Source organism: Poecilia mexicana, unplaced genomic scaffold, assembly GCF_051168715.1.
Source record: "Poecilia mexicana isolate PSO_F unplaced genomic scaffold, ASM5116871v1 scaffold_2, whole genome shotgun sequence".
NCBI classification, from domain to species: domain Eukaryota; kingdom Metazoa; phylum Chordata; class Actinopteri; order Cyprinodontiformes; family Poeciliidae; genus Poecilia; species Poecilia mexicana.
This window is the reverse complement of record NW_028263371.1, coordinates 4,621,681-4,645,000: the sequence shown is the minus strand read 5'-3', so window position 1 is coordinate 4,645,000 and position 23,320 is coordinate 4,621,681. Positions and strand designations below refer to the sequence as shown.

General features: G+C 39.4%; 2 protein-coding genes across 3 annotated transcripts; both read left to right on the top strand.

Annotated features, from left to right (window-relative positions):
• Positions 1-1,752: 1,752 nt before the first annotated feature.
• LOC106919779 (uncharacterized) lies at positions 1,753-20,284 on the top strand. 2 transcript variants are annotated; one of them, XM_014990361.2, is made up of 16 exons: positions 1,753-2,056; positions 10,562-10,670; positions 10,772-10,866; positions 11,073-11,441; positions 11,526-11,585; positions 12,259-12,318; positions 12,702-12,790; positions 13,871-13,921; positions 14,104-14,142; positions 15,314-15,505; positions 15,601-15,714; positions 15,796-15,892; positions 16,539-16,654; positions 16,734-16,907; positions 17,738-17,827; positions 18,369-20,284. In XM_014990361.2, the coding sequence occupies exons 2-16, from the start codon at positions 10,564-10,566 to the stop codon at positions 18,486-18,488; spliced, it is 1,773 nt and encodes a 590-aa protein (XP_014845847.2). In that variant the 5' UTR covers positions 1,753-2,056; positions 10,562-10,563; the 3' UTR covers positions 18,489-20,284. The 2 variants fall into 2 exon arrangements, with proteins under 2 accessions (XP_014845847.2, XP_014845845.2); XM_014990359.2 differs by lacking the exon at positions 1,753-2,056 and adding an exon at positions 7,655-7,892.
• A 1,094-nt stretch (positions 20,285-21,378) lies between these two features.
• On the top strand, positions 21,379-23,294 carry LOC106919781 (somatostatin receptor type 2-like). The gene is made up of 2 exons (XM_014990365.2): positions 21,379-21,738; positions 22,767-23,294. The coding sequence occupies exons 1-2, from the start codon at positions 21,379-21,381 to the stop codon at positions 23,292-23,294; spliced, it is 888 nt and encodes a 295-aa protein (XP_014845851.2).
• The last annotated feature ends 26 nt before the right edge of the window (positions 23,295-23,320 follow it).

Genomic DNA, 23,320 nt, shown 5'->3' with positions numbered 1-23,320 from the left:
TTTTCTTTGGTATTGGAATAAATCAGGATGTCTTCCACAACAGTGAAACCTTTTCTTGGGCCAGAGTATGACTATTGTGGTGCTGCAGAATCCCACAGAGCTGCTCTAAAGACCTTCAGAACTCTGGAGCTGCCTTCTTTCAGCCAGCTAACCAACAGTGAGCAGCAAAATGTCAGGGAGTTCCCACGGTGTTTTACTCTGTGCTCAATATAATCGACAAAAACTTTGTTTTGTTGAAATTTTGTCTAATCAATTAAACTGTAAACAACACAGTTTACAGTATTGTTTACTGTACAGAGTTTTTTTTACCAGCTCTGTGATGAAAAAAGTTTAGATTTACTTTGGAAACCACAGCTTGTTTGAACCTTGATGTATCTTAAATTTTGTTTTATTTTTACAAGCACCCCTGACTGCATTCAGTTTTTGGGCACTGCTACGTCATCTTGTGTGTCTGTGTTGCCCTGTGATGGACTGACAACCTGTCCAAAGTGTCCTCCGCCTGCCACCCAATGACCGCTGAAGATAGGCACCAACCCTAACCCCCCAAATTCCCTGTGACCATGCAAGGGTACACGGGTCTAGACAATGGATGGATGTATAGAAGGATTTCCTCTCTGATAATAAGTCAACCACAAACACTTTCACCATACCTCGTATTTTTATGAAATAACGGTAAAATTAGCTGGTAAGATGAATGAACCATGACAATTTTGACATTTAAACAGAATAAATTATGGCATTTAAATTATCTTAAAATTGATCATTTGAAAACTAAATGATCAAATTTAAGATTAAGATTTAAGTTCTAGATCTGTAACAAAGTCTATGATCTGTTTTAGCTAAATGGCTCCCCCTTGTGACAGATTGTTTAAATTACAGCGGGCGTACGGGGATACCAGCTACCGACCCCTAACAGCATGACGTCGTTTGGTAGCATTGGCAGCTGCTTACTTCTGGGAAATGCAAAAGCGTCACCGGAAGCAGTTTGAAAGTGAACAACATCACCGGTGTGGTCGTGTACAGCTGCACATAAATAAATAAATAAATAAATAAATAAATAAATAAATAAATAAATAAATAAATAAATAAATAACATATATAGAAGGGGGGCTGGCTGTTGTCCACATTTCCGGTGAGATATATATTTTTGCTTTAACTGATCACATAAATAAATATTACACTTGATGGTTGTTAATTTATTAAATAATAGTAATAATAAACGGCTTTCCATAAAACATTTTTAGAAAAAAAAAACATTTTTATGCATTACTGCAGTTGCAATACAGAAAATAAAGAAAAGAATACAAAATAAACTGTACATAAAAGCATCTAAAGCATGCTGAGAAGTCTTTACTTAGAACGTTTCATAATTTAACTATCACAAGTATAAATTTCACATTAGTTCTCAATTGCTATGTGTCAACTACAAATATCTCTTAGATTTCTTTACAATTAAAAAAAATACTGGCGGAAGGACGGCAATTGAAACATAAGCAAACAATATTAATAATAAAAGTGCCACTGTCAAATTTCAAAATTTTAACTGGTACTAGCAAATAAGAGCAGATGTACCTAATATTGGCAATTTGTTCACAGCCTTTTCTAAATTATTTTATTATACTTTATTTGTTAGCTGTAGCGTTTCACTTGTCTGATCTACTTCTATTAGTATTACTGTTATTATCCTCACAAACGCCTTTATTTTGAAAATCTCACCCGGAAATCTGTTTTAGCCTGTTAGCTTGACTACTGTCAACAAGCGGCGAAGCGAAGCCATCCCAACGACCGTCAGTGCTTGCATCGCAGCTTTACTCTGCTGTCATGGTGTCCAAACTTAAAACCTAACTTAATGAAATACAACGCAGTTTAGTTTTAGCTTCGGCTATTTCGTAGCAGAAACTTGAGCCGGATTATGACGCTTTAAATGAAGCTTAATGGTTGAGTCTAACCTTCCAAAAAGAGGATTATCATCTCCTGAGCAACTGGAAACTGACAGTTGTGTTGGCTGTTAGCGACTTGTTCTGTTTATCTGCGGCAGACGGCTCTACATGACGAGGTAAGTTATGAACGCCCAGTAAACAACCGCTCCTCGTGCCGTGAATGGTTTGCGTTTAGGTTTCACACACTTTCTCCGCTTCATCTGTCCACCACATTGTTCTTCTTCGTGATGCTACTTTTGTCGGTTGGGCTCCCTGCTGCGTTCATGGACCACCCCGGCTTGTGGATACTGTGCTGCTTTATTTTATAAACATGTGCAGGTAATTTCAAATCTGGATGTTTAAATTTATGGAAAATTTGAATGAAAAATGACCATTATTTCCAACTTAATGGTTAAAAAAAATCTAAAACAATATCATCAGTATTTTTATGTGGAAAAGTAATTTATTAGAATAAAAAAAACTGCTTAAACTAGCATTTATTGTCAAATTTATATTAAACACACTAGTTGATCCTTTATCATTTTAAGCTAGAGTTATTCAGAGCTATTGTAGAGGGTTCAAAGACCCACAGGTTGCAAATATGTAAGATTTTAAATTTGAGTTTGTAAAAAATAAATTTTGGACTCGATAAAACTCACTGAAACAATCTGTAATTTAGCACAGTAATGATTTACTGTGTTGCTCACACACAATTGACTTGAACAGGCAAACAAACAATAAAAAAACTTAGTGTACAGTTCAAAAACATCACTCCCTCTTGTGGTGCCCCCTACTGGTGTGTCATCCTGGGCTGAAAGCCATGTATTTTTGTGTTGTAGTGTTTCCTTAGAAACGCAGCACCACTGTAGGGGTTTTCCTGAAAATGTGTTTAGTTGTCACACATATGTGACAACTAATCATCCTGAAAATTAAATAAATATATAAAACTTGGTGCAGAACGCCACTGCACCGATTTAGATCCACTCTGACTACAGCAAAAAAACAGCTGTGCCTTACTGGAGCACAAATGGTTTGAATGCATTCCTTATTACCAGGCACGACTCCAAGGTCTCAGATATGTTTGGTTTCCAATCTAGAAGCACAATTATTCATTCATTCCCAAAAAGAGCCACAGGGTAAGGATCATGAGACGGAAAAATCAGAAATAAACACAAAGAGGTGAAAAACGACAAAATGATGATGCAGATTCACAAGACTTTCAATCTTTAATATCAAATGTTAAATATAGCCACATTTGAAAACACACCCAGATGAATTTCAAAATTAAACAATGTATGTCCACGATATTGTCATGGTTTTTAGACGATACATGGACTCCTCTTTGAATTAAATTATTATTAAATTACTAGGTATGATGATGAGTGCCTTGTACTTTTTCCACATGACAAGCTTTATGATGCACATAATATTCGGCTCATAAAGCTGATTCTGATTCGGTTATTAGGTTTACGACCTAACAACACAAAAGGACCAAAATAATAGTAATGGTTGTTATAGTGGGCTGCACCGTGGCACAGTTGGTAGCACTGTTGCCTTTCAGCAAAAAGGTTCTGGGTTCGATTGAAATGCATGTTCTTTGTGTGTGTGTGTGTGTGTGTGTGTGTGTGTGTGTGTGTGTGCGCATGGTTGTTTGTCCTGTCTGTCTTTGTGTTGCCCTGCGACAGACCGGCAACCTGTCCAGGGTGAACCCCGCCTCTCGTCCGAAACATTAGCTGGAGATGGGCACCAGCAGCCCTACTGACCCCACCAAGGGACAAGGGTGTATAGAAAATGGATGGATGGGTGGTTATAGTGCAATTATCCCATTAAAAAAAATCTGAAAAACTACTGTTATTATATCTTTATACAACTTGGTTCTAGGAGCCTCTTTGGATCTTCCACAGTGACCTATGAGGTTATCCTTCCATGAGGGGAACTACCCTAAACAAACACCAGAGCTACAATGAAATGGTTAAGATCAAAGAGTTTTCATGTGTTTTTCAGGTGATGTATGAGAGGTAAAGCTTCAGTGCTGGTTTCACTGATTAGCCCATCTGCTGCTTATTGTAAACCAGAACAAAGAAAACTACCCAGTGCCACAGACAAAACCAGAAAGCAACTATAGAAAGTGAGAGAATGCAAAGGAAACATCTGGATGGCACTGATGTAAACAGAATTTATTAGGTAGCAACCAGATCCAAGCGCTTCTGTACCTTCTACGCTGCTTTCAGGGTAACCGAGGAGACGACTTAACTTCTTTGTGTTTGAGTCACATTTCACTGGCATTCTCCCAGCAGTGTTAGCCACATCCTCCGCTATTTACCAGCCAGTTTGGCCCTGATTAAAACCAATTCACTGCATTCCATTCTAAGTTTGCCCCTTCCAACTGTAGTCACATTCTTCCAAGATGTTTTCCCTTTCCCCCCGCCACTTCTTTTTCCATTCAAATTAAACCTAAACGTTCTCTGGCCGTTTTTCTGGCTGGCAGTGTTACCCTTCATTCACTCGCCTGCTGTGGTTTTGTTTCTTTTCCACTGAAAAGTTCTCGTCTATATCCCTCTTTCATCTTAACCTTTTTTTCGTCATTTTATCCACCCATCTTTTTTTGTGACCAATTTCTTCTTTTTTTTCATTTTTCATCTAGCTTTTTAACCGTCTGGTTCTCACTCTTTTTTTCACCTCTCTCTCTCATGCCATTTTTCCGTGTTCGTGTTTTGCCAGTGTCAATAGTTGGGCTCTCAGACCCAGCAGAAACGCCTCACTCTGCCTGCTGCTAAGTTTAAAATGTTACTCTTTATGTGCAAATTGCCCTGTGCCTTCTCACCTAATTTCTCATTCGGGCCAGTGGTTTATAAATGTATTGCTCTTTTTGTGGTTGTTACTTTGTTTTACTTTTTTTTTTTTCACAGACAAATGTTGAGACCAAAATAAGGAGCGTAATGTCCTGAGAGAGAAAATCAATTTCATTATCTCATTAGACGCTTGGTTTGCTGCTAATCTTATTTGAGGAGAGAAACCAGAAGTTTAAATACAAAGATATGTCCGCTTTCTTTCCCTCTCACTGTTTGAAGTTAAATCTCTTGTAATTACTAAAATTATTTCTATTTGCTAAATATCACAATAATGAGGGAATTAATATGTCAGAGAGTTATTGATTAATGTCTTTAAAACCAGAAGTTTATATAAATTTCCTGAGTATTCAGTAGTGTTGCCTTTGAACTGCATGCCTTCGATCAAATGATTTAGGTTTCCTACCATCAGCTTTAACAATAGTTTGTTGGAGTTCTGGTCCATTCCTCCAGACAGATCTGGTGGAACTCAGTCAGGTCTGTAGGTCGTTTTGCTCTCACATGCCTTGGCAGATCAGCCCACAAATTCAATTTAGATCAAGACAACCCCAAAACAATGACTTCGTTGTCCTTGAGACACTTTGGAACCACTTTGACTGTATTCTATGGGCCATTATCCATTTGGACAATTCATTCATTTTAACTTCCTGACTGGTGTCTTTAGAGGTAGCTTCAATATTGTCCTTTAATGTTCTTCCCTTGTGATGCCATCTATTTTATGAAGTGCACCAGCTCTTCCCCAGTCTTGGGATGGTTTTGATTGGGTACAAGCATCCTGCTTTTTAGTTGTTTTTTTTTTTCCTCCAAATGTTTTGATAGTCATTATGTCCAAACAGTTCCACTTTAGTTTCATCAGACCACAGGACATATCTTCAAGAACAAAGGTCTTTGTTCCTTTGTGAATTGGTGAAACTGCAGTCTGTCATTTTAAGTTAGTTTTGGAGAAATTGTTCTTCTTCGCTGACTGGCCTTTCAGCCCAGTGGCACCACTTGCGCCAGCATCTTCACAAGGCCTTTGACTTTTGTTGTGCTGTCTTTTGGCTTTTAATCAGGCACTTTTTTGGCTTCTGATTTACTTCTTCGAAGGGAGATTTTGTACCCAACCTTTTTGTGCTCCTGGTGCCTTGAAAAAGTATTCACATTTGGGATGTTACAACCACAAAGTGCCGGGTGTCGGTACGCAGTCGGTTGCCTGTTGAACCACCTTCATTCCAATTGGTGCTGAATATCTTTTTGGGTATTTCAATGTGTTTTTGGTTTGATGTAGAGTTGGAGAGGCTGTAATATCAACAGGACAGTTCAAAAATGGGAATCACACAAGTTTTGTCCTTTTATTCAACACATAGTACAAAACTTACAAAGCCCAGTTGAACAGTTGTCCTCTCATCATACATGAAGTCTAAGAGTCTATATAACACATTATCATGATTAATTGCTTAATTTCTTACTGTGACAGGCTTAGTTCCAACAGTCCAAAATCTGGAAAAGGGAGTATGGATTATCTGTGCCAGAAAAGCAGTAATGTCACCCTGTCTTCACATGTATTTGTGTGAAAAGACTGTGCTGCTCATTCTGGATAAAGTTCCCTTTTGTCTGCTTTTGCACATGATCCCTGGTAGAACTTAAATCAGATTTCTTTTTTCCCCCAGGGGAATGTTTTCATCTTCCTGACACTTTTTTCTCTTCACATTTTCACACGTCTGTACAGGCGGTTCTGTACGAGGCGTGGAACCCCGTCTCGACTTTTCATTACAAATACAACTGTCCAACAATTTCAGAAAGAACGGTAATTTGTTGTGTTTAGTCTGACTTTGCAAAATGCAGCTTTTAAAGAAGAGATTAAGCTTTGTGCTGAGGTATCAGGTCACGCTGACCGGGGAGGGAGTTGGCATGTCCATGAATTACAGTGCAAACTGGTCCCTCAGTTCACTTTCAGATGCATTAAGAAAAGGAAATGCTTAAATGGTTTTTCTTCTCTTTGCTGTTGCTGTGGAGTCCAAATATTTTGAAACAGTTTTATCTCTTTTGTCAGATAGGATCAGTGCTATGGTTTCAAAAATATGCTTCAACTAGAAATGGCATCATTTTGCATCTCTTTTTTTTTTGATCAGTTGAGTAGCCTTTTCATCAGATACTTTTTTATAACAGAGTAACTTCTTGGATTACTTCTTTTTACTTTTATTTGAGTAAAAATATGTTGATATAGTTCTACTCTTAAGTACAGGCTTTTAGCACCTCAGTAAGTAATGAAAATGTAAATAATTCTCCTTTTCTTGTGGAAGCTGAGATAATTCACTTTTGAATCATAATTTTAAAGCACATTTGATCAATATTGCCATTCTGACCCACTCTCATCCTGAAAAGATGTTCAGTTGGAGAAAAATGAATGTACAACGCCTTGATGAATCGGTATTTTTCTTCTTTTTACCCACCTGTAGTTTACTGTCCATCATATCAGAATGACCTTCTTCTGTTGCCTCTGTTGAAAATCTGATAAGATATAAACAATGGAGGCTTCCATGCAAATGAATGCATTGCACGAGAAGCCTGGTGGTTATCATGAGAGAGGAAAAAACTATTAATATCTAATCCCTAAACTCTGCCTCTGTGTTGTTTAGTGTTACTGTAGCAGTTCTGACCTTTATTCTTCAGTGTGAAGATGTATTCCACAGTGTGGAGTCACGCCTTTGTTATTTATTGTAAACAGAGAAAGGCTTGTTTCCACTGCACTGGAAGGCACAGTTAGCATGATGATGCTATTACTGTCTGCTTGCATAAACATCACCTCTTCCTGGTTTACCTTTTTTGCTTTAACCCGGCGGCAGCTGATAAACAGACAGAAGGTAATGTTGAGCCTTTATGCCAGACAAGATATCTTTGGAAAAAACGTTTGTGTCTCATTTTCCTACTAATGCTAATTAGTCAATATGAAATGTTTGGACGACAGTGTTTTCTGTGTGCATGCGTGCTGTCATACAGACTTCCTGTCTGTTGGGTCGGGACTGCCACAGCTTCCCCTTCTGTCATCATCTGCCGCTCTTTTTTAGTCAGTGTTGTAGTTACGCTCGGCTGCACATTCAAACCCACGTTAATGACTTAAGGATTCCTGCTAACTTTGACCAGGGTAAGAATTTAAGACGATACAAGTTTCTTTCTCTGCTGAAAGTCTGACATCTCGGTTTTGTTCTCGTGAGTTGAGCGTTGGCTGTCTCTCTGCTGGGTAACACCCTGTCGAGAAGATGGACTGATGATTAGAACCGGGCTCTTTCTAAGTCTTCACCTGTTTGAATTACTAAGTTATGAGTAACTCTGCTCAAATGAGACTGGTCAGTTTATGGGTCTATTAATATATGGCCATAATGACACCCACCACTCTGGAAGCCTGTAGTTACAACTTTAGCTCTTCTTAGCATGCTAATGTGTTTCCAGTAATAGAGTTGGTATTAAGGTTCATGCTCCTTTTGCTTTTTCTCATTTTATAGCCACAAACTTCAATGTTTTTTGAATTTTATGTGATGCACAAACTCAAAGTAGCACAATTTTGTGGAGTGGAAGTATTTATTTGTTCAGCACATTTCAGCAACACATGCAGTTCAAATTGCTTTGCCTGATTAAAAACATAACAATTATGAACATAGAATATCACATTTTCTCAAATGCCATAATCTAAAATCATCATAGTCAAATATTGGAATAAAGACGAGAATTTTTCAATGTTCCAGTTAATATTGACAAAAAAAATAACTTTAAACAGATGGGGTTTTGACCTTGCTTTGAAGGAACTCAGTGTTTCGGCTTTTTTGCAGTTTTCTGGAAGTTTGTTTCAGATTTGTGGTGCATGAAGACAGACTGCTGCTTCTGCGTGTTTGGTTCTGTCTCCGGGTAAGCAGAGACTAGAACCAGAGGGAGGTTTACACAAGGACAACAGCTCTATGACGTATTTTTGTTCCAAGCCATTCAGTGATTTATAAACTAACAACAGTATTTTAGAGTCTATCCTCTGAGCTACAGGGAGCCAGTGTAGGGACTGAGATGATGTGAACACAAGCAGCGATGTCTGGATCTGCAGAACATTGCAGATCCAGCTGTCTGATTAACTTCTTAGGCAGACCTATGAAGAAACTATTCCAGTAATCAATGTGACTAGAGATAAACACATGGATGAGTTTTTCTAGATCTTGCTGTGACATTAGACCTTTAATCTTGGAGATGTTCTTCAGGTGACAGAAGACCGACTTTGTGACTGTCTTTATGTGACTCTGAAGGTTCAGGTCAGAGTCCATCACTACCCCCAGATTTCAGGCCTGATCTGTAGTTTTTATCTGTGATACCGAAGCTGTATGCTGACTCTAGATTATTCCTCTCAGTTCCAAAGACAGTAAAGTCAACATATCAGGTGTGTCGTCTGTGAGCAGTTTACTCTGCTTATCTTCACTGTGAGAACACATCTTTAACCAATCGGACTGCACAGCTTAAAGTTGCTGTTGCATCATCGTTGGGATGCCTTGTGTTACTGGCAGGTAATGATGTTTGAGCTTATCCTGCAAGTGTGACCACAAGCTAACAAAGCAGCTGGGACCAGGTTGCTCCCTCCTTCTATCAGTCTTCTTTGATTGAACAGTAAGGTATTTTCCTTTAAGTTCACCAGCTCTGTTGAGGTCTGCAGGAGGTACGTGTGTGTTTTTGTTTGCATCAGATCGCAGGAACAATTGTTTGTATGTCCTGTAGAGCTGCACTTATGTTCTCCTGCTGTGTAACCCCAGGGAGTGTGCAGTATTAGTTGGATAACATGTGCCCAAGATTAACTGCAAAAGCGCCTTTTAGAGACTTAACTGTTGGCATGGCTACCACCACCGCTGCTGCTTTGTTATGTTTCACTGCTGCTGTGCTACCACAGTGTGTTGCTGCTCCTACGGTTGTATCCACTGCTATTATTATGGCTGTGTGAATGAAATATTATTATTATAAATTATTAAATTATTCCCAGCTGGGATGTGGAGAGTCTGCATGTCTTTCCTGTGAGCATGGATTTGTTGTTAAAATAAATTTCAGTTATTGATGGTAAATAAAATAAAAAATCAATCGGTGTGATTGTAAATGTATTTTTTACTAATTTCTCCATTGTTCAACGGAAGGATCAGTAAATATCAGTAAATTTGAAGATATGATTAAATGTAGTTACTGTGTAAAGTTTAGTGATACAAACCACACTATTTTTAAGTAAGTGCCGTCCAGAAGACGCCTGTTTCAAATGGGATTTTTTTTTAAGAACAATGTTTGTGTTTGTGGCGCTATGAATGCTGAGCCATGCAGTCACCTGAAAAATAAGTAATACGTAGGTTGTTTTTTTTTACATAATCTTTATCGTTATCATGATAGTTCCTCAAAATATCGCAATAAAATTCTAAGTCTATATCTCCCACTCGTTGTATATTGTCTTTAACTGATATTTACCAGTCTTATATAGACTACTACCCTTCTGACATCTTGAAAAGAAACAGGCAGTCTGCTGGCTTCACCATTGCTTCCCACAATCCTTTGCTACATCAGCGTTACTGTCACATGACCAAACAAATATGTCATGACGAACCTTTTCCTTTTCCCATCTAGAAATTAATGGCAATAAAAGATATTAGCAGTTCCTAATATCGACCCCATTTCATTTATCAAACTGAAACCGATACGTTAAAACTGACTAATTTCAGCCAATACCGATGTTGGTGCCGATATATTGAGTATCGCTAGTAAAACTAGCTTTCTTAATCCTATGATTTCTTCATCATATCTCTTCAGTCATGGCTCGTAGGAGTTCTCGCCTGGTGTCTGGTGGCTACTACCATTCAGATGAGGAGTCCGACTCCAGCAGTGTGACCAACATATCCTACAGAGAAAACCCTGTCAAGCAAGTATCTCCAGTATTTGTGTGCTAAGCATGGATTCTGGCTTGGAAATCCAACTCTAGTCCCATGTGTGATTGTTCTCCGACGGCCATTTGTCCTCCAGGGTTTTCAAGAAGAAGTCCGGAGGTCGGAGGTCGGCTTCCCGCACCAGCAGCAACTGCAGTTCTGCCAGCCCAGAAACTCCGGTCCCTGAGCCAGGCCAGTAGACTCTGTGACTCCTGAACATTTAGTCAGATCTCTGTTGTAGAGCTCTTTTCAAAACAGCAACGCTAAATAATTACTAATTTAACAAAGCAATAATAATTAGACAGCTAATTAAATGTCCTGTCGTCCGTCACACTGAGGAAGCACCATCCATGTGGAAGTGGGACAATCTGACACGGCAGCTCTCTGTTCCCTTCCAGGTCTGACGGCAGGGAGCGCTCCCACCCTGTCGCCCCTGAGGAGCGTCACCTTCGCCCCCACCGCGCCGACCCCTCGGCCGGCTCTGACTCCATCGCCTCCTCAGAACCACACGTCCAAGCAATGCTACTCGATGAACCCGGAGAGGAGCTCTTCTCCTGGCCACTGCGGCACCGGGCTGCCGCCCAGATCCAAAATCAAGGAGCAGAGTCAAAGTGGCGTCGACAGCTCAGGGTACTCATCTGCCGAGGGCCCCTACAGGAAGCCTTCACCTGCTCCCAGCACAACCAGAACCCCGCCTGGCAATAGTGGTGCAGCTCCCAGTCCAGGATACAGGAGCAGGATCAGTGGTGCCTTTTCTAATCTAATGAGTGAGAACTACTTTGTGTTTTATATCTGTGTGTGCGTGTTTCTGTAGGACCCTAATGAAAGTCTTTGTCTCTACTCTGCAACAGATTCAGCCTCAGTGATGGCTGCTCATGCTCACAGAAAAGTGCTTCATCTCACATCTTCAGGTTCGTCATCTTTAGATGTGTTTCCACTGACCATACAACTGAGCAATTTCACATTTCGAAAATAAATTAGCTTAATGGAAACACGTAATTTTGAAATGTTTTTTTTGCTAAAAAGTTTTGGCGCTAGGGTAGATAGAGTAGGAGGTAGGGTTTTTTTTTTGTTTGTTTTTCTTTTTTTTGACCATATCGGTATTTTGCAAAACTGCTAAGTTTGCCAAGAGAAGAGAAGCAGGTTTTGTCACCTGTTGCTTTGTTTGGGGACATAGCTTGCGCATGAGATTTATGGGTGTACTAGAAACAGACAACAAAGGTTCCGACTTGATATGTAAAATACCAAAATACTTTGGTGTTCATAAAATAAAAAAAGCAATTAATTGCTTTCTAAATTTGTACACCTTAAAATCTAGAAATAAACATCAGTTGTCGATATCGGACTGATACATTAAAAAAGTGACTAACAATAACATCGGACAATAACGATATTTTTGCTGATGAATGGTGCATACCTAGACAACGCCAGTATTTTTATTACTTTTTAACATCTGCCTGTGGATCATAAGCTGCTTTCACATGCTGATATTTATGTGAAAATTGCTTCTTGTGATTTTTCTAGCTTATAAAAATATCTCTGTAAGTAAAACATGAGTTCTCTCTCTTACATCTACCGATTCAGTCAGGGACCGGACGAAGAAGGCTCTCCTGCTGGCCCTCCTGCTCCTCATCATACTTCTGTGTAAGTTACGCCAACATTCAACGTATCTGAGGCTGCTCGGTTGTCTGGTTGATGTTTCAGCCTTGTGTTAAAGACACAAGCATTAATCTAGCAGATCTGTGGAGATCTCTGCAGATCCCGTTTCTTTTTAACGAAAGCAGGACACGCCCTTTTGCAGCGCTGCTAGAGCCGCTGTCGTGTGAAGGGCATAAACTGATCGAGAGCAGGGTTTTCCCCAGGAAATCAGACGAGGTGGCAGGGTCTGACTCAAAGCAGCCGTGTTTCATGTTCCTCCCCACAGTGACCCGACGTGTCACGCACCAGTTCAATGACGCTGTAGTTACTGTGTGTTTCTGACTGCTTTATCTGAAGCGTTGTTTTTCCCTCTTTTTTTTTTTCTCCAGGTATTTGGTTGCTTCTTCCTTTTCTCACCTCTTTCGTCGTTCGCACACAACCCGGGATTCGACCCAGCACCTTCCACACAACTGTGGTGGTAGGACTCGGCTACAGCTTGTGTGCTTCTCTCTGTGTGTCTGTGCTGCATAAGCTGGTTTCCATGGTGCACTGCTGGGAAAAACTATTCTTCCCTCTTACAGATTCGTTCTGTTCTCACTAGAGATGCACCGATCCGATATTGATATCTCTATCAATATTGTTATTGAAATAAATTGTAGATTGGGTATCTGTGACAATGTGGCTGATCCATAAGAGTCGATCTGTTCATTCTAGTTCTGTCCTTTGAGTGACGTCATGCTTTATTATTTATTTTACATTTCGAATTCCTAATTGCACTTTGTGAAACATTTGAAATAAAGTGTGTTGCAGTTTATTTGTGCGTGTTTGGTCAAAGTAGTCAGCATGTTGTTTTTGTCATTATTTATTTTACATTGGTTGTTCGACTGAACAAATTAAAGTTGTTTTTCACAACAAGCTTGTGACGGTATTTGTGTAATTAGCTGTGTTCTTTACTGGTGCAGAGTTATCAAATAAATTTGTAATTCGGTACATGTATGTCTGTGTTTAAAAAGAAAAGAAACGTTTTAATCCAGTTCAGCTGTGTTTCCGTATCAGATCGGTATCGTCCCATACTAAACTTCAGATATCGGAAGTGAAAAAAGTGGATCCGTGCGTCCCTAGTTTTTTGCTACTTTGTAAAACAGAAATATTTCAGGTCCTCAAACAAATTCTGATATCAGACAAAAGTTAATCTGAGTAAATTCAAAAGCTGCATTTTACTTCACGAGTCACATGCAGGCCTGGTCTCTGCAGAGTTTTAAAGTGAAAACCAGTTCTAGCTAAATACTCCAACGCACATTTAGACTGACGTGAAAAAAACAAACTTTCTGAAGGTTTGTGTTTGCTGTCACATAACAACGTACTTTGTAGAAAGGGCATCGTGTCCACAGTCAAAACATGGTTTTAGTATGTAGTGAGAGCATGAAGAGGTGTGAACATTTATTTACAGCCTGCTTGTTTTAAGAGATGCCGTGTGTGTGTTAGCTTTGCTCACAGCTGTGATGTTTTCTTTTCACCTTCGAGTTGATTATTAAAAGTATATTTTTCTTCCATCCAGGATCCAGACGTCGTTTCTGCTGCTGTACAAGCAAAGATGCAAGATTTTCTGGTAAGACAAAGGAAATGCATCAATAGACAAAAAACTAGAGATAAATTTAACATTTGTAATATTTAGTTATTGCAAATGGTATTGAACAATAAATAAAATAAGTTGGTTAGAATGGATTCGAGGCCTGATCCCTGATCCAGAAACAGATTTTTATTAAATCTGTTTGTGTTTTTCTATCCCAGGTGGCACTTCAGCTGAAACAGGAACAGCTTCTCTGTCAGGTTGGTTTACTTTTGTGTTTGTTCCTCTTTTTATTTTTTTGGTACATTTATCCAGCTGTCATGGCAGCATCTATGGTGATCAATTAATACAATGCAAAGAAAAATCAAAATCAGAACAACCTTCACACATTTTCTCTTCAGCTGCCAGATATCACTTGACAAAAAGAGAAAATGTCATTATTGCATTTTAGCATTTAAATGGCATACAAAAGTGATTTTTGTATGTTTTGTTGGAGAAATTTTAAAATAAAAAACAACTAAATGAATCCATTCACCTCAGAGGCACAATGATAACGGAAGCAAAATTACGTAATTTTAACCCATCAACAAATTTAGATTTTAATTTGACTGAAAGCATTGCCTTTATATTTATGTATCAACAAACTGGCTGGAAAACAGTGAATTTGTTCTCAGTTGGCTGAACCAAATCCAGTGTTCTGTTTTATTATATAATTTTTTTTAATGTCCTTTAATGGGACGTTTCTGTTGTTATTTAAGATTCTTCAAAGAAAATGAGGTTCGGTTAAACTTGGCTCAGCTGCGCCTAGAGTGACCTCTGGTGCCTGAGATGTGAAACTGCAGAAATTATATATTTTCTGTTGGATTCTTTTATTTGTGGCTGCAGGTTTAAAAACTAGCGTGCTTTATTTTTAATAACTTTGATTATACATTGACAAAAATATATTTAATAGCTCTTACGTCTAACATTTTTAACCTCATCACTTTAATTTTCTGATATCACTGGGATTTAATAATAATAATTATTATACTTTTTATTTACATAGCACTTGTTTCTTTTTTTTTTTTGATGGATAAATTTCAGATCTGCTCAGATTTCTTTTTTTTTTTTTTCAGAGTGGGACACGATGTGTCTGTTTAGAATAACATTTTTTCTCCAAGTACATAAAATCATTATTGGAAAACTGCTTTTTGTGTTTATCTTAGTTTGATACTAAAAAGTCTCTGAGAATCTGAATCGTGAGAGTAATTAAATAAGCCAAAACAGAAGAAATCTGGTAGTGGGGTTGGGAGTGGAGGGCAAATACTTTCTCATAGTCAGTCTGTACACAATGTGCAGAATGAGTGTGTGATTATTTTGATAAATAACAGCCTGTCCGTAAGGAGCTGCTGTATCCACACCCACCAGCTTCTCTGTATCTTTCTTCCGCAGCTGAAGGAGAAACATCAGCTGGACATGGATTTCCTGAAGGCGAAGATCGAGGCGGACTCTGACATCCGCCGCCTCCTGCAGCAGGAGGTTTCTGGTCTGGGGAAGCAGATGGAAAATCATCAGATGGACAGCCGCTCCACTGCCGCCAGCCTCAGCCTCAAGATCCAAACTCTTGAGACCCAGAACGCCAAGGTAACCCACGGAAACGTGTCTGACTGGCGGAGACGTTTCCTCCCTCCCCCAGCACTTTGTTCCGGTTTCACTATGGCCCCTCTCTGTTGCCGTAGTTGTCCCAGGAGCTGTCCTCCATGCAGGCGACGCCGCCTCCAGACTCCGCCCACAACCAGCTCACACCAGAGCTCCAGCTGGCCATGGAGAAGTGGCTCATTGACCGCATCAAGGTAGCCAGTCTGGACATCGTCATGGAAGTGTGAACTCCTAAATGTGTGTGTTTCTTACTGTTGGCTCTGTTCTTCAATCAGGACCAGGAAACAAACAAGCTGGAGGTCAAAATGGACTGCACAGGGTGTAGACGTCCAGAGGCGGACAAAATGCCTGACTTTGCTCTCGAGACTCAAGGTCAGAGGTTTAAAATCTCCTGCATGATGTTTGTGTTTAAAAATCTACCAAGCCTGCTTCGTTTGGTAGGGAAGCCGAGACCACAGATACTTTCCCCCGATGGTTTTCTCCAGATAACAAACTAATTTGATGATGGTTTTCTAGATAAGTTCACTTCCAGGTCGCTTTGTTGAGATAAGTTGATTGGTGTGTATGTGTGTTTTAAGCCTGATTCCATTCTGCCTGTCATGACAACCTGAGAGGAGTTCTAAGTGTAAGTCATGGCCTGTGTGTGTAACCATAACTCATTATCTCCAGAAAACCATCAAAAAACTAAATCACGATAACGGAAGAAGCTATCATCTGAAGAAAACAGTTATTATTTCCTGATAACAAAACATAAACAAACTACGCAAATATGACATTTCTTGGCTTCCTTAGGTTTGATGTTTTTTCAAATAAAAAAACCCCAGAAATATTTTAATGTTTATATCAATCTGAACGTTCTTCTTAGTGTGTGTAAAATATCTGCTCTTTTTAATTGTGCATTGAAGACACACAATGACCTTTTCTTCTTTCCATTAACCCGGTCTTTTTGTGTGTGTGTGTGTGTGTGTGTGTGTGTGTGTGTGTGTGTGTGTGTGTGCGTGTGTGCTTGTGTGTGAAGGTGCCAGCATCGTCAGCACGCGGTGTTCAGAGACGTATCGCATTCGCTCGGCGTGCATCGTTCTCTTTGGTTTCCCTCTCTGGTATCCGTCTGAGAGCCCGCGCACCGTCATCCAGGTACGACATCCTGTTTGCTCCGTCGCTAAACGTTAGTTTTCCCAGGCAGGCTTGCTAACGAAGCCTGCTGTCCCTCCAGGGTTACCCGGTGCTGCTCCCTGGGAAGTGCTGGGCGTTCCACGGCGTCCAAGGCAGCCTGGTCATCTCTCTGTCTCACCCCATCAGGATAAGTCATGTGACTCTGGACCACCTGCCTCGCTACAACTCCCCCACCGGCCACATCGACTCGGCACCGAAAGACTTTGAAGTCTACGTGAGTTCTACGATGCTCCACGCATTATATTTTTGTTTTGTGTGTCCTGGTAGCTCAAACAAAACTCTGTGGTGGGACTGGTTGCCTTGCAGTGTCAGTGACACGTTTTGCTCTACAAATCACTCCTTTCAGCCGATTTGAATACATTTGTGGCACCACGTGCCTTTCAGGCAGCAAGTCAGCCGGTTACAAAAATGACAATAACACACAGCAACATAAAAGAGGAAAAATGAATAGTGATTCTAATGTCAATAATGGCTAACTTTCTGTAATTATTTCATCTGGTTCATTAGCGAATATAAAATGTAGAGATTTATTCATGTCTTCCAGTATATTTAAACTGAGTGTAAAAAATATTCCTTGGCAAATATTGGAGCTCACTTTTATAATAATCAAATGTGATGCACTGTGTTTATTATGTCATTTCTATTTCACAAGATCTAACTGAGCCTTAACTGTGCTCCAGACCTTCATATTGCTAATCTTGTATGAGACATATTATTATAATTAATATTTTGTATTATTGTTGTTGTTGTTGTTGTTATTATTATTATCTGTGGTGGAACTTGATTTAAAAAAGAAAAACAACTTGCACATAATAGTTTTTTCCAGTAAAAAAGTACAATTGAACTCCCAGTGGCTTTGTCAACCATCGCTGTTGTTTGTAGTTGTGCGTCAGATTTACCAGAAACATGCGAAAACAAAGGTTCCGCCTCAGGACTTTTATATGCTTCAAAAATAAAATAAAAAAGAATGTGATTAATTGCGTTAACATGCATGTAGAGGGAGCTTCATTAAGAGCAGCTTTCCTCTGTTTCTTTCTCTTCCAGGGATTGAAAAATGACACAGAAGAAGGAACGCTGCTCGGGACGTTTTTTTATGATGAAGACGGAGAGTCAACTCAGACGTTTAAACTGCCTGTAAGTTCAAATTGGTCTCTGTTATACGGCGATGTATTAGAGATATTGTAAATTAAAATAAAAAAAAACTAAAAAAGAGTTTCAGAAATTCAGAAAGAGTTTCACCAAAAGTTTCAGAAATTTTGAGATTCATCTCAGAAATTTTGTACAAAAGAACTTTGAAATTTCTGAGTTTGAAAAGTCGAAAATTTTCTAGAAAAATAACTTAAAAAACTTTAGATTAATCTTAGAAGTTTCCTAGAAAGAAACATGGAAATTTCAGAGCATCAAAAGTGGAAAATGTTTTACTTTTAATACTCAGAAGTTTCCGAGTTTTTTTTCTAGCAAACTTTTGATTTTTCAAACTCTTTTGATTTCTGAGATTTTTTGGAAGAAATGTTCCCTTCCTTCACTTTTCTATCTGCAACATCCCTAATAACCCGTCGTACTACCAGTACAGCTCGTTCCTGTTTCCATAGTAACAGAATACAGTCTAACTCTTTATTAATCTCTCTTCCTCTCCTCTCTTCCTTTTGTCTTCCTCTCCCCTGCTCTCGCTCAGAACCCCAGTGACGAGGTGTATCGGTTCGTGGAGCTGAGAGTTCTCTCTAACTGGGGTCACGTCGAATACACGTGTCTTTACCGGTTCCGTGTCCACGGAAAGCTCGCCGCCCATGTTTGAGAATCCCTCTGCATCACGTGTTTATAGACATGAAAGTTCTCCCTTATTGTCCGATGAGTAAAGGACTCATTTCTACTGAAAAGGTGTTGAGTAACGTTACTCCTGTTCCAGCTGTTTCCAGCAGCAGGTTTTTTTTTTTTGCAGTGATTTTTTTTTTTGTTGGTAATTTTAAAGTTAGAGGAGCTCTTTGTGCAGCGCACAATTAACTTAGCGGACAGAAGAATGAAGTTTGGCCAAACGTCTGCCTGGTGAAACATTTTAGTAGCATGAGGTTCTGGTAACTTTATGCTTCCAATTATGAGCGTGCCACTAGATCATTTTTACTATTTTTGCTAATGATTATTTCTATTTATGAGTATTTTCCTGCTCCATGGTTCAGTGTTCTAACATTTTTTTCTAGTTAAGTGGTGTGTTTTTTTTTGTCCTGTTTTGTTTTGCTAGTTCTTCTGGATTATAAAACAACTGAACTAATAAATAATATTGTGGCACAAATAAGGTATCAAAACTAAAAAAAAATTGCACATTGTGACTAGCAGGTTCTGTCCATGTTGGACGACTTTTTGAAATTAATTTTTTATTTTTGTCTCACCGCCACGATCTCACATTTTGATTGACAAGTAAGAATCATGGCAGGCAGCAGTGGAGCAAATTTAATCAGTATTATTTCTTATTGAGGTAAATTCTAAAAAAAAAATATGCAGCTTTGTGTGATTATATTGTGCACTTCTTTTAGGAGACTTTAGTGTGCGTATTTAATTTCTGGTACTTGAAATACTTGAACATCTTTTTTTAATAGACGCCATGCTAATCGCATGAAAGATCTCTTTCCATTTCCTTGTACTGAGGAGTTTATAGGAACTTTTCAAGCTAAAATGCTTTTTTTTATTTGTTAAGACAAAAATATAATTTATAAATTTATATATTTGCTTTGAAGGATAGACTTGACTACAACTGTACTCTTAAATCATTAAAAATTCTCAGAAACGAATCAAAATTTTAATTAATTGGCAGAACTGCCAGTACCTTTTGTTTTATTTGTCATATGGCATATTTAGACAGGATTTAGAGGAGGAATATGTATTAATTTACTCAGATACGCACTAGACATGATGGAAGATCATTTATTCCTACCCACCTTTTCAAATCTAAAAATAAATTCAGGATCTGTTTCTTGTCAGAGATTGTAGCACAGGTTTGAGATCGCTTCAAAGTTTAAGGTGATTTTTATTTATTTTTATACATGTCTGACTCATTACCACCCATTTTTAAAAGCCGCTGCACAAATAGAATCAAACAAGATGGCGGGTAAAGTCTAACCGAAGTGTTACTTTTTAAAACAGACTTTGTGTCTTTCATCCTCATATTAAAGTGCAAAGAACCGAAGTAAAGAAACTCTTTGCTTAATCTGCGATTTTATTTTTTTATCAGTTAAGTAAACTGATCATCCCTGAATACGCTTTACTAAACAATGAATGTCTTCCATCTTTACAACATAATGCTTGCGTTTATGTTGTAAATGTTTTTTTGTTTTTGTTTTTTATTTTTACGGTATGTTGAGTTCTTTTACTGGCTTTCCTGTCTCGACAACTCAACATATGTAACTCTTAATAAGCTTTTGCATAAATAAATCTGTGTGAGAAAGTTGGGGGGGGAAAAACCGCATCAGATTTTTGCTTTTTTACAAAATAGAAAAATTACCCAAGTGCTTGAATTTTGAAATGAAGTCATCACACATGCAGACTCCGTTAAACTAGAAAATTTGATAAGGTTATTGATTAATAAAGGATTATAACATCTTTGTTGTTGTTTTTCTTCTTTCCTGCTGAAATTAGTAGAGTTGGAAAATTCTGCTCAGAAAAGAAACGTTATGTTGACAGATCGTGTATAATCTGAAAGATAAATGGAAAAAGTTTGACTCAAGACAAATGTCACCATAATATTCAAACTAAAAAAAAAAAAAAAGCTTATTGATGAGGTATAACTACTCACAGTTTAATTGTGGTTCTAAACTATCGTAATAAACTTAATGATTTCAGGACCGTTTTGGGTCAGAACACAAAGTTTGGATGATTTGAAGATCTCAAGAAGTTTCAGCTCAGTCTTCTGTCAAGATGGAGGCCTTGGTCAGCCAGTAACGCTGAAGTACCAGAGAAATGTTGTCGCACTACAATTTGAAAAAACCAATTCCATGTCTCTCCATGTTGTGCTGTGGTTGGCACCAACATATTAATGCATCTATTTGTGTCCATTGTGAAGTTCCTTACCTCGGTCGAAGCTCTACAGTAACACCTTGCATTAGATTTCTCATTTGCCAACCTTACATCAGTTGTTTACTGTTTCAGGTTGCATCAGTGAAATGAAGCTTCTGTACGGCTACTGTAGATAAAATACTCATGGGAGATTCATCATGCTGCAGGAGAAACAAAACTTACCATCCAGTTGGTGGCTTATGTTATGTTTCCTACTAAAGAGTCTGTAACCTAAAATATCATTTTCTAAAATCCAAAAAAGGAGAAATGTTGGGTAACAGGAGACCTTTTACAACTTTGCACGTTGTTCAGAAAAGTTGCTCCACCTCACCCATCTCCACACCATCCAATCACTGCAGACAGTGACTCAAGTCCATGTAGTTAACCAATTACAACTTAGCTCAATATTATGAACGTGAATCACATGATCTAAATTCTGTCCCATTCCTGAAACGGTACACTTGGTCCTTGTAGAGTGAGTTATTTGTCCCAGTGATCATCAGGATCAGACGGTCGGTGCCGTGTTGAGGTAAGGCGTTTGACGAGATGTTTCTCTATTAAGTGCGATCTGAATGGATTAGACATGAATGAAAAACATGAACTTTTTTTTTTCTTTTAGCATTTCCTTCCAGATTTAAAACATGTTGAACACCAGCCTTTATGACAACTCGACCAGCACCGGGGGTCGTGTTCGCCCTCTCTGGTACAATTACCCAGAATGCGCTGTGTCCCCTCAGCCCTTTGCCTTCTACTTTGCGTGCAAGTTGATCAACCTGGTGGTTGGCACTCCGGGCAACATCTTTGTCATCTGGCAAATCGCTTCAAAAAAGAAGAACACCTCCACGTCAGACATCTTCTTCTTCAACTTGGCCGTGCTGGACGCCTACTTCTGCTTGATGACCCCTATAGAGTTGGCCAACCGGCTGGATATGGACAACAAAAAAATCTGGATCTTCCAGAGGTTTGCGTATGGGGTGAAGGACCTAGCACCGCTCTTTCTTGTAAGTTTTTCTTGACTTGTCCTTCTACTGTGACTGTGAGGAACAAACCAACTAGTGGAAAAGGTGGAGTGGGGCTTAGTAAAGTATCAATATTATTAGAGGAAGTAATTTATATTATTTGCTAGATTGGTATAGAATAATCATATTATTAACTGTAAGCTTTAAAAATAATAGGGAAAATCTTTTTTTTCTTACCTCTTTTAATGGCGCCCCCTGGACTGGCGCCCTTAGCCTTTGCCTACATCGCCTGGATGTCAGGGACTGGTCCTGCTCAAGTTTTAAACATGGCGTTAGGAGCAGTTTGCTTGGTTTCGGTTTCTGTGAGACAAAACCAGTCCTTTGTTCTCAACCAGCTAAGAAGCAGATGGTACGTCATGAACAATCTGCTTCTTGGATACAAAAGAATCATCGGTGCTCCGGCTCCCTGTTCTCCCCTGTGATGAACTGAGGGAACGGTATCTGAATGTCTACCCGACCGTCCGTCGAAATATCTATTAACAGAAACGTACCAGCTTTTCTGATGAGAGCGCACGAGCAAAACAGCGCAACAACTTCGTCGAAACACGTTGCCTAATATCACGGTGTCAGTGTCTCTCTTGCGACGCGAGCGCAGCTTGTGAGCTCGCGCGTTTTTAGTCGCGCGGACGGTTTGAAGCGGTGCTTTGGAGCAGGTGAAATATTGTCTGAATTCAAAACTGCTTTCACCCTGCCTGGTGGTGAATGTAAGTAGACTCCACATTTCTCATATTTTTATTTGTTAAAGTTTTTGAAAACCATCAATCATTTTAATTTCGCTTTTCACTTTTGCTGTCCGTTTGTCCAGTTCACCACTAAAGATCAGCCCAAATACTCAGAAGTTCATAGTTCTAATGTGAAATGGTAGTGAGGGTTTGGCACAGACACCCAAATTAGATGACATCACTGAAAAAGCACAAGTACCCTGCAGTAATTTTACAAGCCTAAAAGCCAAATAAATTAACAGACCTAATAAAAGCTAAATGGTTCTTCCTGCCTGTGTGTACCCCCAGGTGTGTATCTGTGTGGACCGCTACATGGCTGTCGTACACCCGGTGTTTTTCTCAAGCTACCAAGAGACCATCACCCGCGTCTGCGTTTGTATCTTTATCTGGAGTTTAATAATGCCCTACAGCATCTACAAGGGGATCAACGGCATTATGAGCGTGACCGGCATCTTCGGCGGGGTCATCCTCTTTGCATTCGCCGTCATGGTCTTCTGCAACATCTCCGTCATCTGGGTCCTCCGGCACTCAGTGGCGGGGAAGGAAAAGATGCACCCGGTGAAGAAGAGAGCCTTCAAGATGGTGCTGAAGAACCTGGGCATCATCGCCTTCAACTACCTGCCCCCCGTGGCCTTCATGCCCTTTGTGTCTTACTACACGTATTTCGAGTACCGCTGTCTGATCAGCATCAGCGTCTTCGCCATCATGGACCTGAGCTGCAGCATCGAGCCCCTGCTCTACATCTCAAAGTCAGAGGGACTGAACAGTATCTGCTGCAAGAAGGTCTCGGAAACCCCGACCGACGTCAAGGTTTAACCCGGCCGTGTGTAAAGTCATTTCCC

Excerpts from the sequence above, each read along its gene's own strand:
- LOC106919779 (XM_014990359.2), top strand. The coding sequence starts at position 7,730 with ATGCGTGCTGTCATACAGACTTCCTGTCTGTTGGGTCGGGACTGCCAC. Across the intron at positions 7,893-10,561 it reads TCCTGCTAACTTTGACCAGG|TCATGGCTCGTAGGAGTTCT; the intron begins GTAAGAATTTAA and ends ATATCTCTTCAG. Across the intron at positions 12,791-13,870 it reads CCTTCCACACAACTGTGGTG|GATCCAGACGTCGTTTCTGC; the intron begins GTAGGACTCGGC and ends TCTTCCATCCAG.
- LOC106919781 (XM_014990365.2), top strand. The coding sequence starts at position 21,379 with ATGTTGAACACCAGCCTTTATGACAACTCGACCAGCACCGGGGGTCGT. Across the intron at positions 21,739-22,766 it reads ACCTAGCACCGCTCTTTCTT|GTGTGTATCTGTGTGGACCG; the intron begins GTAAGTTTTTCT and ends GTGTACCCCCAG.